General features: G+C 39.6%; 1 protein-coding gene across 4 annotated transcripts in view; it reads right to left on the bottom strand.

Moving 5' to 3' along the window:
* Positions 1-3,684: 3,684 nt before the first annotated feature.
* Positions 3,685-18,615, bottom strand: part of dock1 (dedicator of cytokinesis 1) — a 312,984-nt gene continuing 298,053 nt past the window's right edge. For all 4 annotated transcript variants that reach the window (XM_017701249.2, XM_017701241.2, XM_017701234.2 and 1 more), the window contains 6 exons: positions 17,977-18,114; positions 16,282-16,427; positions 11,698-11,896; positions 9,692-9,857; positions 7,978-8,129; positions 3,685-4,779 (listed from right to left, as the gene is read on the bottom strand). In XM_017701249.2, the coding sequence (XP_017556738.1) occupies positions 4,684-4,779; positions 7,978-8,129; positions 9,692-9,857; positions 11,698-11,896; positions 16,282-16,427; positions 17,977-18,114 (897 nt within the window). In that variant the 3' untranslated portion in view covers positions 3,685-4,683. The remainder of the gene's footprint in view (positions 4,780-7,977; positions 8,130-9,691; positions 9,858-11,697; positions 11,897-16,281; positions 16,428-17,976; positions 18,115-18,615) is intronic.

Genomic DNA, 18,615 nt, shown 5'->3' on the forward strand with positions numbered 1-18,615 from the left:
AGAGGGAGAGAGAGAGAGAGAGAGAGAGAGGGAGAGAGAGAGAGGGAGAGAGAGAGAGAGAGAGAGCGAGAGAGAGAGAGAGAGTGAGAGAGAGAGATGTGTCAGCGTGCAGTAATGTAGTTATCAGTGTTGATGGAGTCTATCAGGCGAATCTCTGAACAGTGTGAATATGAGGTCCCTACTGAAGCTGTGTAAATCTGCAAATCTCTGCTTTTTCAGCTAACAATACAATAGAGTCAGGATGAAATAGACAGAGAGAGGAAACCGCAGTGAGATAAGCTTGAGCTTTGTAAAGGTGAGAGTGAGTCAGCTGAAGTACAGTAGCACACACGGAGACAGCGGGAGCAGGAGAGACAGAACTGCCTGCCTGGACGAATGTGCGTGTATTTACTCATCAAGTCTGAGAACATGTCTTTTGTAGTTTGATTCTTTTTTGCTGTACATGTTAAAGTACATGTTAAGGTTTTGTTAACACACAACAGCTTTAAAGCTTTGGGTATATTCTGCAAAACTCAGCTTCGTGTTTATCAAAGCGTCTTCCGTGCAAAGACCAGGTTTTGCCTAAATAACGATTTGATGGCTTTTTTAGCCAAACTCTTAAAAGCACACACTGAAACTCCCAACGCATGAAAAGGAAGCCCAGTATTTACAGTTACCATCCAATACTTAGTTTATCTAATCAATTACTAAATTAAATCAGGTGCAGCTGAATTTAACAGATGCATGCAATGATTGAAGAGCAGCTAGAAGTCAGGATTCAAAAAACCTGTGTTCTTCTAATCAAGATACCTGTAACTTTTTTAACCAATAAATCTAGTTGTGATTTACTGTATTTATTCTATGGTTGGTTTCCAAAGGATTGAGTCTAATCCTGGATTTCACATCATTCTGAATGGAAGTTTCCTTTGAAAGAAAAATGTAGTCTAGAATTAGGCTTAGTCCCTGTCTGGGAAGCAGACCCCTAGCGTGTTATAGTGTTTTGAATGTGTATCTGCAAAGTGTTCTAGTAAGTAAAACACACACAGCCAAGAAAAGAAAAAAAAAAAAAGTTTTCTCGGCCACCTTCTGCACAGCACTGTACATGTTTGAGAAAAGCCGCTGATGTAAATACGGCACACTTGAATTAGAGCAGTTAGACTGACTTCACAGAGCACTTATTGAAAAATGACAAAGAAAGCTTACTGAAGAAATTCAGTCACAAACATCACTTTAAAACTATTAAAGTATTAAATTCCTGATTTTTCTAAATCTCAGCATAATTCAGTTACTGTAACATAACTGAAGTCATTTAGAGTGGATGATCTGATGTGATGTGAAATGCTGCACTGTAGAGAAACCAACCAACTCTGATTTCATTACAGTTTACAATTCTTTTCTTATCCGAAACAACCACTGAACCAGAGTTTTAATATTGATGACGGTAAATCTGAAAAATGTTTTCCTTGGGGTTTATTTTATGCTGCAATGCCTTAAAAAATGCAATAAAACATTCTGGGTCAAAACCTTGTCTCAAAACTATTATACAATAACATCTTAGACATCAGGCAGTGCATCTGTAATCATTTCATGTACTAACGTTCTGTGAGGGACCCCTCAGAAACGGTTATTAAACAGTTCAGACATTTGGTTCTGGTCACAACCGCTGTAAACTCTGCAAGTTTCTCTAAATTACTGCATTTCACGTCAAACAATTCTTAATGCCTCTTACAATGCTTACCTCTTAATGGGTTAATTACACAGAAATGTTTTAAAATGACGAACTCCTCTTTAATTCTTAAATAGAAAAATAAAGTGGGCCCTCAACTTAGCCCAAAACACACTCGAGGCAGGCAGCATTTGGTGATTTGATGTGGATCCAGATGAGCACACTCCCTTAATCGCAGCAGGGTCTGACTGAGCCAGGGAGGGAGAAAAGAACAATCAGAGAGAAAGATGGATTCAATTTAGCTCATGGCCACTTCTGAATGAATATATCACTGCTTTATTAAAATCAGGATGGCGCCGAGCGACTCGCATAAAACGACATGAGAATTTTAAAAGATGTGAATCAAAGCCCTTAAGGAGAAGACCTAGACTTTTACAAGAGCTTTGAACAGCCCCCCAGGAGCCGTCACTCACCGGCTTTAACTCTACATTGTGTGCTTTACCCACCGCCTATAGTCCATCACCTCTAGGCACATTACACTGTCAGACTCCCATCTACCATGGGGAGAAATCATTTCTATGGGCAGTTACTGATAGAACTAACCTTACTTTAGAGGTTGTAAGTGACTGTAGAGTTAAGGACAGGCAAACCGTTCATGTCTCCTAAATCAACCACAGCAGATGATTCAGTCCAGAGACATGGCTATAGCTGATGGAAAGCATTGAGGGGTGGTTCTTATCCTAGAAGACAACTTCACTGCAGCATCACATTTCCCCTTCAGTAGCTCTCCAGCACTGGCACTGCTCATTTTTCAACTTTTCATGCCTTTTGTCTTCCATCAGTGGCTTCAGAAAATGAGAAAAAAAAGTACATTAAGTGCAAACAAATCAAATTCATTCCTATGTTAATGTTCAGAACGACAGAAAATAGGAATTGTTCAGTCTGATGACTAACGAAATCAATTCACTGCAGTCAAAATCATCACTACCTCATTTCATCTTCCAAACAACAAAACATCAAATGAAAAATGAAAGCTATCTAAAAGCTGTTGACATCCCTGCGCTAACCCTGAACGCAATCTTTCCCAGCCCTACACACTAATGTGCCCTCCAGTATTTTCACAAAGCATCTTGAAGCAGAGCCGCCGTTTATGCAAACTTCTACTGCTGTAGCTAATAAAGACTCGAGCTGTTTTTACAGAATTCAGATTTCTGGCATTAACAGAGATAAGCATACATGTGTTTCATGGAATGTTGTTCTAACAGTGGTGGAGTTAGGAACCAGAACCAGTCTTTAAATGCTACTCCACAATTACATTAAATCATTATGAATATACCTGAGCAATTGTTTTACTCTAGTTTTGAGGTGAAGTTTCAGCCTGCAAAACGTTTGGCCTTTAGGTGGCGAGGTACATGCAGGGTGATATAAGATAAAACAGGACCCAAATAATTTTGTTCTTCAGATTTACCACTTTTTTTTTAACCTTAATCGACATTACGCATGAAAATGGAGATGTGTGTGGTTTTTGACACTTGGTTTGGTGTTTTTAAGTAAATGGCAATATTTGCATTGCAGACATCACAACCCCTGGTTCCCATCACCACCTCTGAAAACAGACACTAAGCTTCTCTATTATTGACCATTTCACATTAAACAACTCTAAATAACTTTGTTTCCTTCTCAACCACTGAATTATGCAGATATGATCAAAAATCTGTAAATTTCCTTTTTAAGCAAGAGCTAGAAACTAAATGCATACCTTCTTCTAAAATCCAACACCTTAAGCTGCAAATGAGATCTAAAGAGGCCTGTAGATGCTCCACAGGCTTTTAATGTAAACTGCAGAGAGAAAGATGATTAAATCTCTGTACAGCAGCAGGGAGAGAGCAAGTAGAGACAGTGTGATTCCTCCCTCTGCTCAAAGGTGAGGGTCAGCCATCGATTGCCCTTTGAAGTTAAGGAAGGCAACAGAAATACAGCTGTAGTAACTCACATCACACCAACGAGTTAGCAGAGCCACACAGCCCCAGCAGGCAAGATTGAAAATACATACACTGAGTTTATTTAAGTCAGTAGTGAATTTGGAACAGTCAATGTTATTGAAATCCAAGGTTACAGCATTACAAATTCTATACAATGATATAAAGTACAGTGGGAGTTAGTTGTGTACACTCCAAAAACAAATAAACAAACAAAAAAATGGTGGAAGGAAAGAAAAAATAACAATACGATCAATGGATGGTACTTCTACCGAAGTACACAGAAGTACTTTACAGTCCCTGTCAATGAATATCATAAAAGCCCTTTTTGGATAAAAATGCCAGTTAATTTGATGCAATGTTAATACAAAAAAAATCATGATCAAATTCACTTCCAAAAGTAAAGAAAAAATAAAAATAAAATAAAAATCATATATACAAACCTCTGTACATATATGTGTATATATTGAGGAAAGCAAAAAAAAAAACTGCATTTAAAAAAGTGGAAAAATATTAAAGGATTCTGATTATGTAACAACCTCTCAGCTTTGGAGAGTGGTATGAGTTGGTCATATGTCTTGGTCATAAGGCTGAGAAGAAAAAAAAAAGGCAAGACTCAATAAATCTGACTCATCTCGACTCTGGTTGAAAAATTGGAATGACAATCTAGAACTGCAGGCTGACAAATTGGCTGGGCTATCTGCAGAACTCCCGCATTCTGAAGCTGGGTGAGCCAAGTCTTGATTTGTTCATTGTAGCCACATGCCTCACAAGACCATTTCATTTTACAAGCCAGCAGAGGTGTGAAATAGATCATATATTGTACCTAGCCCTGACACCTGGGATGAGGCTTTGACTAATAATGAGTGGGTGAGAGACAGAGTCCCTGGACAGGTCAGCTCCTTCAGCATGAAGATTATGAGAGAGCGGCGATGAACTCTTCATCCTGTCATACTGTCAGAGAGAGCGATTCAAAATCATCCAAGCCAAGTCTCTCGGGGGGGTGGGGGGCTAGTCAGGTTTCCGCTGGAATTTATTCTGTCGTTTAAGCTGTGAGGCTCACTGGACAATCCCTGAGTCGATGGACGCCTGTTTCCGTGTGGTTTTCGGAGGAGGTGGAGGAGGGGTCTTACTCGGCAATGGCGGGGGCATGTGCTGGAGATGCAGAAAAGACGAAAACAAAAAGAGACAGAGTAAAAGAAAGAGAGACAAAGAGTTAAAATTCATGAGCGTCACAGAGTGAGCACTTCATTTCTAGTGCTGTAGTCACTATCTCAGAAGAGTTAAAGAACAGAGTTCTTCACCCCGGCACAGTGTGTTCCAAGAACCCTATTAAAAACATCTTTTTACTTGCTGTATCTCCTTTAAACAAAAATAATTGCCATCTTACTGTAGTAATCAGAACAGCAGGCTAAGTAAGCCCAAGAGAGAATAAGCAAGCAGCTACGAGCAGGCCGGCACTTGCGAGTCCACATACAATTATGTGGCCCCTGTTCGTGATCTCATGGAAGCCAAAGTCTCTGGGTTAATTAAACACACTTTCCAAAGCTGAGGTTCAAGAACATAAAGCAGTGGTTCAGACATATAGAAGGAAAGTATCAGTATGTTAAGCAACAGTCAATCCAGAGGCATCATGTGCTTAAAGGGACAGCAAGCTAAAAGCTAAAGTTAGTTGGTCGTTAAGATCCCTTCAGGTCCTCATTCACAACACATTTAGTTTGCTGCAGGTGTGTTTGTGGGTAGGGATTTAGGTTTTTCCCTTGTGACCACTTGAGTGATGAGTTTAACTACTTTCTTTTCTGGTTCAACATCAATGTGACAGACTGAAGTCCTGCATCAGATCATCTCATACTGCCATGATGCCAGATTATGTTCAAACCTAAATAACTAAAGTTCAAACCTACAGAACTTTTTCAGTGGACAACACAGCGACATTTCTTTCCACTGCCATGCACTGATATTTGCTATTTTTTTTAACACAGGGGTGCCCAAATCCAGGTCTTGGAGATCTACCACCCTGGAGAGTGCAAAGCCAGCTCACCTGGCTCTAATGTACAGATGCCACTAACAACCTCCTTTAGGTGTGTTAAATTAGGGTTGGAACTAAACTCTACAGGGTGTTAGATCTCCAGGGTCAGGACTACTTTAACATACTGTTCTGTACAGTAATTAATTAGTAATGCTAGTATTACGCTAACAGGCCGTGTTAGGACATTTTGGCATCTGACAAACATGCCACATGTTTATGTCAGATGCCAAAATGTCCTAAACATGGCCTGTTAGCATAATTTTCCTCATTATCCTTGCATGTTGCTGGCATTTCAAGAGTTAAAAAATTTTTTTTTAGTCATTCCAGTCATTCACACATATAGAGTGGTACAAAAATAACATGCAGGGCCTTTGTGAGGGATACAAGACAGGACCAATGTTTACATCAATAGAACATCCTTTGTGAATGCATGAGTGAGCGCGAGGTTAAGGCATGATTTTAGAGACAGAACCATGCTGTCATGCTGACACTGTGACAGCTGTTAGATGTAAATCACACGGTGTAGTATGGAGCACTCATAAGTGTCTCTGCAGGAATCACCACACCTGCTGTACACAGCAGCACAGCTATCAAGAGAACACAGCCAGGGCTGCAGTTAAAGCAGTTACAAACATTCACAGATGTATTACAACAACGATACTCACATACATGTGGTACTTGCAAGAAATGGCAAATAAAGACTACACAGAGAACATGTTGGATGTGCTGTAGGGCACTAGAAGGAGAAGATTATGCTGTTATCAGTGACATTAACAACCAGATCTGTTTGCTGGATTTGCTGTTCATTTATCCTAAGACCCAGGATTAATTAGACCTCTTACAGAGAGATGTACGGGTCAAGAATGAAGAATAGACCAGACAATAATCATGTCCAGTAAAGGGTAAAAGATAGAAAGGGGTGGATCAGTTGAAAAGAGAAATTAATAAATTACAAGAGAGTGGTGGGGTTTAATAAGGGAGGGATTTGGTAAGGAAAGACAGATGAACGGGCATGAATAAGTCCATGAAGGATAATATAGAGCCAAATTATAGAGCAATTCATACATTCAATCATCCTCTGCTACTGCCCCATATACAGGACAAGCATAGCAATGAAGGATATGTTTATGAGAGAATGTTTTCAGCCAATTAAGGATTTGACAAAGGTCAAATGCATACTTTGTGTGCCTGAGTGATAGGTCTTGTCAAACCTGTCCTTTTTCTGGAATTTTAGATGAAAAACATCAAACCGTTTTTGTGCTGGATTTGCAAATCTTACTGAATCTCCACTAGTGTTCCTGGTGCCGTTTAGAGTTTAAAATCAAGCATAAGATTTCGCTACAAACTCGAGTACAGCCCAGGAAGTCTACCCTGACCCACAGCAACAAATCCTCATTCAGAACTCGATAGCAGATGAAGAAAATTCTAAATTAACTAGCATTTAGTTAGAGACAAAGAAAGATTACACCATGAAAATGAATAAAGTAAATATCCATCCATTTTCTAAGCCGCTTCTCCGTCAGGATCGCGGGGGGTGCTGGAGCCTATCCCAGTGCTCATCGGGAGGAAGGCAGGATACACCCTGGACAGGTCGCCAGTCCATCGCAGGGCAGACATATAGACATATACAGTGACTCACACCTAGGGGCAATGTAGCATGTCCAATCGGCCTGACTGCATGTCTTTGGACTGTGGGAGGAAACCGGAGAACCCGGAGGAAACCCACACAGACACGGGGAGAACATGCAAACTCCACACAGAGAGGACCCTGGTCGCCCGGCCAGGGAATCGAACCCAGGCCCTCCTCGCTGTGAGGCGACAGCGCTACCCACAACGCCACCGTGCCGCCCTAATAAAAAATCTTTTTTTTTTTCTTTTTTTTTTTAAAGTTTTAAAGCTAAAAGTTTAAACTCTATTTTAAGAAATGTATCAATCAATACCTTCAAACGTCTCAAAAATTCTTACTCTGGATAAGCTTCAAAGGGCTAACATATTCATATTGGTCTCATGGACCATGATGTATCTTACAACCAACAACAGGAACGACTTCAGCAAGCTGAAGGGGGAACTGAAGCAGGTGGAAATGTAGTTGGAAACCCATCAAAGAAACAAGTTCAAACTGGAAGATGAACTCTGGACTGCATCCAAGCCTGACTAATATTTAAGAAATTATGTCCAATCCTGACTGAACTGATGTGAAAAGTCCAGCCCACAAAAAGATATTTCAGGTTTTTTTATATTCTTGAAGGACACCATTTCATCTGAACTACTTCCGGTCAGGTGTTGATGTTTGTGTTTTGTATGGGTGCTCATGTTTTTTTTACCCTTTGATGTGGAGGAGGGGGAGGAGGTGTGGTTGGGCTGGCCAGTTCTTGGCTGTCCATCAGGTTTCCATAGTCACCCATGCTGCTTTTGATTGGTAGAGGAGGTGGAATCTCCCCCTTATCTCCATAGCCCATTCCATTCAGCTCTAGATCTGCCAATAACAAATGAAAAACAGTTTGATGACATGCTTTAAACTCTCTGAAGAGACCAGTGGATACCCTCTGATCTGTCTGAGTCCTGTTGAAATCTTGCAGCAAAGATGATGACACATAAAGCAACCTCTAGATCCTCAGACTGTAGGCTGTGCTTGCACTGAGGGTACCCAGCTACAGATCTTCAGAGAAAGAGAATGGAGGAGAATATTCAGCTTTAGGGAATAACCATTTTGTTTCAAACTCCACAGTACTTCACCAGCTGGGAAAGCTCAGCATTTTAAAGAGCAATGTGCTTTTCTTCTGAATGTGAAACAAGATAAGAATTTCCTCTTCAGGTCAGATTTGTTTGATGGTAGTTGTGATGCTGACTTTTTGAAAAATAAGGAAATTACAAAAATGTTATAAATGACATGGGGAAAAGAAAATAAACCAATTAAAATGTCTTCTTTGCTGGATGTTAGATCTTAGATCGTTTCATCTCTTTAAATCTTGTCATTATTTGTTTTGATGTTTAAATTATGAAAGGTTATTCAAACACTGCTCTCCCCATACATACAACTTCAAAGGTGTAGGTTTGGGCAGTATTTACTTTTTAATACCTTTAAACGGTCTCCAAAGATTACCACGGTAATTAATATGACTGCCACTAATCACCATTTAATGCTTTTATGAGGAACAAAGATGATCTTATTTCCTCTTAAACATATTCAGCTGTTTGTTTTGTACTTTGTCTCATCTGGATCTGCATCTCTAAAGCAGAGGGTTGTGTACAAAAGCACTCAAAGCTTTAGTTCCTGAATGAGGCGGAGACATGGTCCATTTTCCTTTGGCTTGTCCAAAGTGAAAAGCATCAGACACAATGCCCATTTTGCAAGAAGCAAAGCAGATCTTTTTGACAGGTGCTCTGGTCATTTTTAGCAATGTGGACTCCAACACACTGAGACTCCAAAAAATGTTCGATGTCCGGCATGTAGAGTCCTGATATAAAACATCACATTTTAAATGATCACCTTTTTGCATCATTTATATGTGCTGCATTAAGGGTTGAGGTTTTTTCTGGTTCAGATTGTTTTCCTTCTTTCTAATAGCGCCACCTATTTGTCAGCTCACACACCATCATACAAGTGAGCACCGCTAAAATATAAATGAGTGTAATGTGTTTTTTTAGCCTTTCAGCTGTGAAACAGAAATATGACATCATTTTGAAATACCGTAAATTTTTCACATACCGGCAACATTTTTAAATACCATAGTATACCTAGTTATCGTTCTACTGCCCAAATCTACTTTGGTGATTGTGTTGGTGATAGTTTACTGCAAAGGCTGTGTTCAGTTATTTTCTCAGCAAAAATGTAAGAGAGAGATGGCAGACACGGCAGACAGTAACTCCAAACTGGGAGTACAGTGGTGTCATGGCGGAAAACATCTTACTAAAGTAAACTGTTATACAGCTACATGACCCAGTGAATTAGGGGACAATGGTGAAACATCCTTAAAACAAGCCAAATGCATTTGTGGGGAATCCCTGGTGTAAACAGATGAGTGAATTGTTACGTACTGGAGGAAGAAAGCATACTAAAGGAGAGCTTGACTCTGGGGGTGATGGGTGGAGGGGCAGATGAAGCAGTTTGAGGAACAGTAGGGCCTGGGGACACAGAGAGCCTTTTCTCCCCTGCCAGGTTTATGACCTGACTCTTTGGTCTCTGGGGCCTCAGTGGACTGATCTGTAAACACAAACAGCAAAACAAAAAGACCAGAGTCAAAGTAAGGCATTATATGAACTAAGGGCCTCATTCTCCAATATCTTAAGTTTGTTCTTGAGAAAGGTCCTAAGAAAAAGTTTGTCAGATTCATGACGTGCTCTCAAACCACAGAACTGTTCACACCTTTGTGCTCTTGAATGTGCAGATTCTGTTCATACCCAAGAACTAATCCCAAATAAGAAAACATTGGTGAACGACAAAAACTGCATACGTGGGTTTTAAGAAGAAATTTCTTATTAAGAACAGCTTGTGAATGAGGCCACATGATCAGGACAAATGACTGAAATTACTAGTCTCAATGAACCCAGTACTTCAGACTTCCATTTTGGCATCTGGGCCTGTGTTGATGAAGCTTCTCAGAGTAGCAGAGCTGATTTTGGATTAGATTCCTCTCTTATTTACAGTGACCTCGCTCACAAGAACAGATCTTATATCAGCACTCCTACTCTCAGACGCTTCACCAAAAACAGCTCTGGCATAATTTTACTGTGGACCACCTGAGCAGCATTTTTATTGGATGTACTGACAAAGAAAAAACATTCTGCCTTGTTATGACTTTGATTATTCAAGTCACTCTATATGACTGACTTGTATGGCTGTCATTGTTACAAAATTAAACTTTATTTTTAAAAAGAATGGATACAAATTTAGCTTTGCAGTGAACCAGCAATGTGATTAGTTTGCAATCTGCATGATGATAACGCATCCTGCTGGACTGCCCGGTAAAGTACTATGGCACTCTTATACTGGTGTTTTTCCTCAGCTAAGCTCATTTTATTTTTTTAAAAATAGTCAGTAGATAATTCCATAGATAATACAATATATTCAACAGTGACTTTCTTGAGACTTGTAGATTTAGATTAAATAAATGCATAGCAGCACTTCAGCCTGTTGTCCTAGAGATAGGGTAGCCTAGAAATCAAAAGATGAATAATACAACTCCTGATCTACTGACAGAAGTGAAGACTGAGTAAGGGCCTGCACTGCAAGTGATCTTTAATAAGATTTGAGGAGTCACACATGCAATACTAAGCTACCACAGATCCAATAAACAATAATGGCCAATAAAGAGGCTTACTGTATGCTACCTGAGGGAAATGAAGGTTGACATGGGAAACACAGCTCACAACTGTTATAAGCTATTACTGCTATTATGCAGCACATACACCATGGGGTAGGAAAACAAGCTGAGTTTTCATTGAGTGAAGTGGAATAACAACAGGGGAGGTCACACCCACACGGTATGAAAAGGGACAGAAATATATTACTAAATTACATGAGAGTTCAAGAGTTTTGTGATGATTGAGTACAATAAAGAAAAAGGGACTGAAAAACAGTGGATGCTGATGTACTAACCACACAAGCTGAATGTGGTAAAGCACAGAACATTTATGGGCTATGCAATAAAAAGGAATTCGTTGGTCGAAATGAACGGTGCAAGAATAAATCCTGTAGTAAGGATAAAAGTCATAATGATATTTAGAGAGATTTCAATTTTCAAGACACTCTCTAAAAAAGCAGGACCATGTCACTGTGTATTCCTCTTTATTAGCATTTTCTTCAGAGGACACGTTGCTCAGCAAGGTTACCAGATGCTTTTAACGGATTATTATGCAGATATAATGGGCTTTCCTCTGTGTCTATTTTCCACTCACCATTTTATGCCATGGTGGCCACATCAAGTTTTGTAAATAGATGCATTAGCAAACAGGCTCATTTTTTTATTTCAGATTCATTAAAAGGTAGATGTGTAGGAACAAATGAGGCTGGAGGAGGGCATGTCTGCATCTGTGTTTCTCACCGTCTCTGACAGAATAACTGCCTCAGTGGGCTGCATGGGTATTTCAGTGGTTTTTAGTTCCTTGTCAAAAATCTCTTGGTGCTTGCTGTTCCTTTTCTCTTTCTTCTTCTCCTTCTTGTCCTTCTCGGGCTCATCCCGGTCCAGCTTGTCCTGAGACTTGAAGTGCTGCTTTTTGGGCAAGAGTGGTTCCAGGGCAAAGCTAACAGAGGAAAGAGGAAGAGAAGGACAAGTGAGTGAAGAAAAGAAGAAAGTTGCAGTAAAAAGGGAGGAGGACATGAAAGGATATGGGAAAAAGTGAAGGACATGAAAGGATATGGGAAAAAGGAAAGGAAAGGAAATGAGAAGAAGAAAGAAGAGTGAAGAGAGGAGGAAATGTGTGGGAGGGAAGGAGAAAAAAGTGATGAAAGAGAGAGTGAAGAGTTGAGTGTGCATGTCAGAGCAATCTTTAATATCACACTGACGCATATATATAATGAACAGCAAACGGAAATGTGCCTCTGACATTTGGTCTGAGCCCTAGAGGAATGATAGAAATAGAAACACGCAATATTCAGGCATGAAGTGACATGGAAATCTAATATTTGTATATCTCTGATTATAAAATGGTTAATTAGAACATTGGACTAATAATAAGATAATTTAAATGTTTTCTTTCTTTTCTGATTTATGTTTCATGGCAATTTACACTAAAGATCCTATCCTGACCTCGCCATGCTTGCATGGAGTGTGCATTTCATTTTGATGGAAATGAGTACAGTGACTCTGATTGGTTGCATGCACCACATAAGTAAGAAGGCAGATAAAATTCTGTTCCCACCCCGTCTGTTCCCACCACCTCTGTCATGAATGTTATGCACTCCATCCCACCTCACCTTGCAACTTATTATTCAGACAAATTCTCTTATATTTTCCAACTATGAAGCCAATTAAATGACTCACCTTTGAACAAACAAAGGTTTTGTTGATTTTGATATTTGTGTTCGGCTGAAGGTGACATTTATTACACCGACGAATCGAAACGTTTTTAAATACACTGGCGTTTGGAAAGTGTAGACCGTATCTGGAGTTTTACATTCAAAATATGCACACATGGGAAATGCTGGCAAGGTAACAGCAGTTTGCTAAGGAATTTGACAAGTTTGGTTTCTAAGCAGTTTCTCATAAGGTATGAGAACGAGCCTGCTCTGTCAAAGAAAGAACAATGGGTTAAGCATATGGAATAAACTGACCTTAGTCCAAAAAACAAATCTGATCCTTTCATTATAGTTCCCACAGGAATACCATGTTTATCCCCATTCCCACTGTCACCATGTGAAAAAATTCAATTCCTATTCTATACCCACAGATTACTGCGGCAATCCATAGTATTATTGCTGTCCTTATTCTTTTGCAGCTCTCCGTTCTAGACTCTATCCAAAAGGCTACCCTTTCCACAGGTTAATATCTGGAAGTAATATGTAATAAAAAATACCCCACAAGAAAATGAACCTACTGTATGAATGCACTCCTAGAAACTCAAGCTAATGACTATCTGCTTTAAGCAGGCCTTGTCTGTGCTCTCGTCAGCTTTCAAAGCAAAGTGAAATATTCATTGGGCCTTTGTATTAACTGTCGCTCTCTACTCTGTAATGAATGTACTGATACCTCAGAGCATGGCACAGACTCAGTACAATAAAAGAACACAACATTAAACATAATGCATAAATAGGTATGATTTCTGAAGCAATCCTTTTATGTCCAAAGTAGTCATTTTGAAGTTATCACATCTCCATCAAATTTGGGAGCTCCAGATAAATAAGTGATGGACAGATCATCTGACCTTACAGAGGACCACAATTCTGTGTCTCTGCCTCCACTTTACAAAGACTTGCTGGACAAAAGCAAGTCTAAATGTGAGACACCCAACGCTGCTTCTCATAATTGGTATTTCTCTGCACCAGCTCCGGTTTGAGTGAAGCAGGGCGCTTCAACCAGATGGATTAACTGATCAAATGAAAGAGCATGTGGTGCGATGCCCTTTGCAATTAAATACCAGTGGAGGGCATCGCTGATGGGATCACACTCTCCAACCGCGTGCTAATTAATCCTTCAGGCTGGCATCACGGTGCCCGCTACGCAGGACTGGCATCAACCTCTCAATATGTCAGACACACACACACCCCCTAATCAGGCATGCACACATTCCCTAATCATGCACCCACAGAAACATGAAGGCAAAGATGCGCAGACATACTGACTCTCTTACACAATCAAAATCAGACTGATTAGGTCAATAGATTTCCCACTTCTGATTGACCCCTTTTAAAAGACATCTTTGTTCATACACAGCATTAATTCACTTATTAATTCATAATTAGGCCTGGCAATACATTTTTATTTTAGCAGCCTCATGATATCTTTTCAGTGAAACAGCGAGAAGACAGAACTTAAAATGCCTTAAAAGCTACAAGTTACAATGTGGTAATCAGTCAAATCAATTCATGTCGACTTTTTTCAGCGTCTATGATACCAGGCGATTTGAGGCACGCATGTATAATTCTGTATGTAGTAACGATTAAGGCATGAAGCATGCATGATGCTAAGTGCTACATAGTGGTTATAAGCTTTCTTCATTTGTTAACTACTATCCTATTTCCAAAAAAGTTGTGACACTGAAAAATGTAAACAAAAACAAAATGCAATGATGAGCAAATCATTTAAACCATACATTTAATTGAAAACAGTACAAAGACAACTGAGAAATTGTATTGTTTCTTGAAAAATATATGTTCATTTGAATCTGATGCCAGCAACACGTTTCAAAAAAACTGGGATGGGGAAGGGGCAACAAAAGGCAGGTAAAGTTGTGTAATGCTTAAAATGAACAAACAAACAAACAAATAAACCCCAAAAAACCTACCAGTTAATTGACAACAGGTCAGTAATATAATTGTGAATAAAAGGAGCATCCCAGAGAGGCCGAGTTGAGATAATGAAAGGTTCACCACTCTGTAAAAATAGTGCAAGAATTCACGAACAATGTGTCTCAACATAAAACTGCGAAGAACTTGGGGATTTAATCATCTATTGTACATGATACCATTAACATATTCAAAGAGTCTGGTGAGATCTCTGTATGCAAGATACAAGTCCAAAAACCAATACTGGCAGTGATCTTTGGGCCTTCAGGTGGCACCGCATTAAAAACAGACAAGATTCTGTGGGGGAAATCACTGCATGGGCTTCTGCATGTATTACAACAGGCTCCATAGTAAAAGAGCCGGGGTGCTAAACTGGTCTGCCTGCACATTTTATAATGCACATTTGGCACAGAATGAAACAAAAAAATGCAACAAAGGAGATCCTGAACTGTTAAGCAGCTGAAATCCTATATCAAGCAAGAATGGGAAAACATTTCACTTTTAAAACACCAGCAATTTATGTTCTCAGTTCCCAAACGCTTACAAAGCGGTGACAAAAGCAGTGATGATGCAACACAGTGGTAAACATGCCCCTGTCCCAACGTTTTTATCACATATTGCTGGCATCAGATTCAAAATGGGCAAACCACCCCCCAACCCCTCCAAAAAAAAAACAACAAAAAAAAACCAATATTTCTCAGTTTTAACATTTGATGTGCTGTCTTTGTAGTATTTTCAATTAAATATAGGGTTTACATCATTTACACATCATTGTATTCTGTTTTTATTTACATTTTGCACAGCATCCTAACATTTTTGGAAATGATGTTGCATATTAACTTCTATAATGGGTGTAATACTGTATATTTGACAATGAATGTAGTTATATTTGTATGTAGAGAACTAAATGCATGTATGGAGTAGGTATGGGCAATGTGACATTATTAGGTGTGTAACAATGCTTTGTGATATTAAGATGCAAAAATATGACAATGTACAAAATATAGATGTGTACTTTTTGGAAATACATTAAAAAAATGAAATCGTCATAACATTCTCTCTCTATATTGACAGATAATAACAAGTATGTCTCTTGTAATAAGTAAAATGAGCTGTCAATGCAGTGAGAATATTCATTTATTCAAGTGAAATTAACATGTGAAAAAAATGGTATAATATTCTTATTTAGACATCACTGCAATGGCACTTCATGTCCACTTATTTATCTCTGCCGCTGTACTGAATCACCCCTACACGTCACTTTATACATGACCAGTATTAAGATGTACACCTTCTACCTCATATGCATGCTGCTGTGTTTCATGCTGCTGTTATTTGCACCTTCAATTTATTGTTTATTGTTACTTTTGGGGACCTTAACTGGGACCTTGAGTACACTATTTCGTTCCACCTCATGCACCACATGTGATGCGAATGACGATAAAGCCTCATCTCTTATCTTTATTATATTAACCATGATATCACTTGCCAAGACATTTTTTTTGCAGTGTATCGCCCCCCTCCTATGATAATCAAAACTAAATATGCTCCACTTGGCTAATATGTCCACCTGAGTTGACACAGGTGTGAAATGTGTGCACCTGTCTGATCTTGATCTGAGCAGTAAGACGTGAAGAAATGCACATAAGTTACAGTGAGTGTGAGTGCTTGTGTGAGTATGTACCCATCAGATCCTGGTCTTGAGGGCGATGTGTCTGATGATATGGATGTGACTGAGGCGACAGACAGTGGTCTCTGAGAGGAAGGCATGGTGAAGGAGCGCACCATCGACCGTGGTCGAGAACCACGACGCTCATCCGCCATCGGAGGCTGAAAAATGTACAAATATGGCTTTTACATTATACTCTATACACACTTTATACTTATCAAAAGTTTGATGTAATAACACTGTTCTCGAAAAAAAAAAAAAGTTTAAGCTTCATAAGCAATTTCAGAATGTAACTACATACTGAAGATGAATAAAGTGAATATAGCACAGTGCACATTAATCTGGCTGACTCACTTCTTTAACCACCCCAGGATAAAGAGAAAAGATGGGTAAGCAGACTACAAAAAACAAAAGGTGAAATGAGAAAAGTAAAGGGAAAGGTAAAAGAAGGACAAAATGACTAAAGCCTGCTGTTAAAAAAACATGCCCTGAGAGAGAGAGAGAGAGAGAGAGAGAGAGAGAGAGAGAGAGAGAGAGAGAGAGAGAGTATGTGCTGATCCTCACTGCATGTCCTCTATTGAGTCTCAGACGCTACAGGATTTCTCACTAACTTTCTTAAAGGTGAGTCAGGCCGATTTACGCATCACTGCCTACAACCAGCAAGACACAGGCAATGTTTCCATCTCTCACACTCACACTCTCTCACACACACACACACAATCTCAATCTCTATTACTTATCCATACAGACACACATACACATGCAGCAGGGTCCTTGAAGTGGCCCTTTAGTGTACATCTGTCACATCGGGGCTCTGCATGAGCCATCGCAATGCCAGTCGATGGCTGACCAGCATCACTGTGAGCTTCAGGACCTGATGATAAATACCTGCTAGTATCTCTCACTCCTATTCTCTCTCCATTCCTCACTAATTCTCTTTCATCCTCTCTACTCTCTCCTTCTGTTTTTCAGGTTATTAATGGAGTCCCATTGCAGGACTCAGCAGGCACGTCTATGCTGGAGGAGAGTTAGGGGACAAAACACAGTGGGGTAGTGTGGAGAGTGATGGAACGCACTCTGTATTGTCCTACAGTGAAGGGTTAGAGGAACTGGAGAGCAGTTAGGGGTCTACTGAGTGTGGTCTGGAGAAAAGTACAAGGATTTTTAGCTTCTAGAGAAATTGCCTAGAGGGCATTAATGAGCAATTCAAATGTCCACCAAAAAATAAATAAATAAATAAATAAATAAAAAGTAAAGCTTCTGGTGCAATGTACGGTGTAGAAGGCATAAAGGAGGAATTTTAAATGGAACATTTATTAATGAAAATAACAACTTCCAAAAAAGGAAAAAATATTTCCTATGACATCAGCAATGCATGACGAAAAGTGTAGTCACAGCTCTCTGAAACCTTTATTTATTGTCAGGATGTATAATCTTTATTTTAGAAGACTGACAATTGCACAGAGCTCAACACAAGTAAAAGATTGACATCTGAAAGGCCACAACTCTAAAGTTACTGCTGATGTCACGCTTGCCGTTTCTGGCGCCCCCGTCCTGCCTGCACCTGTCAGTGACTGTGAACTCCTACCTAAGAACTCCAACTCCCACAATGCCCCGGACTCTAGCATCACCGATCACATGACACTCACCATATCTCAGTCACCTGAGTTTTAGATTACCTACACCTGTCAATTCAATTTCAGTTCTTACCAGTGCTCTCACACCATACTGTTTCTCCACTTTCTCTTTCAGCTGTCTGAAACATGCTTCCAGGCGCTCATGGAATGGCCGTAAGGCCTCCGTCACTTTCTCACCATGGATGCGAACACCTTCGGCCAGGTATGGGATCTAAAACAGACAGAACACAAAGACACCATCATAAATCAAGGAAATATTGCGACATTTGTAATAACTTTAACCTTATAGAATTGAGCGTCTCTCCTGCGATCCATTCTGAAAATTTGGCAATGGTTCCTAAAATCATCTAAATTTGAGGAGCCAGAGGAGTTACAGCACATGCACTTTGACCAAGTGAAACAAATCAGTGTGTAGAATGGGTGCTTTCTGTATGCTACCATCATCATCATCATCATCATCATGATCATCATCATCATCATCATCATCATCGTTGACCGCTAGTCCAGACAGGGTCGCGGTAGCAGTTGGGAGAGCAGAGAATGTTTTCCATCACTATGAAAATGAGCTTCAAAGTGCAACTGGGACAGGTATGAACTTATTGATTTGTTTAATCGGGGTACTAATCAAACAAGCCTGACAAGTGACCTACATTCCTATTTATGCATTTGCTCGTTCAAACATTTTGTTTGAGAGACAAACTAAATAAAATTC

Source organism: Pygocentrus nattereri, chromosome 13, assembly GCF_015220715.1.
Source record: "Pygocentrus nattereri isolate fPygNat1 chromosome 13, fPygNat1.pri, whole genome shotgun sequence".
NCBI lineage: Eukaryota > Metazoa > Chordata > Actinopteri > Characiformes > Serrasalmidae > Pygocentrus > Pygocentrus nattereri.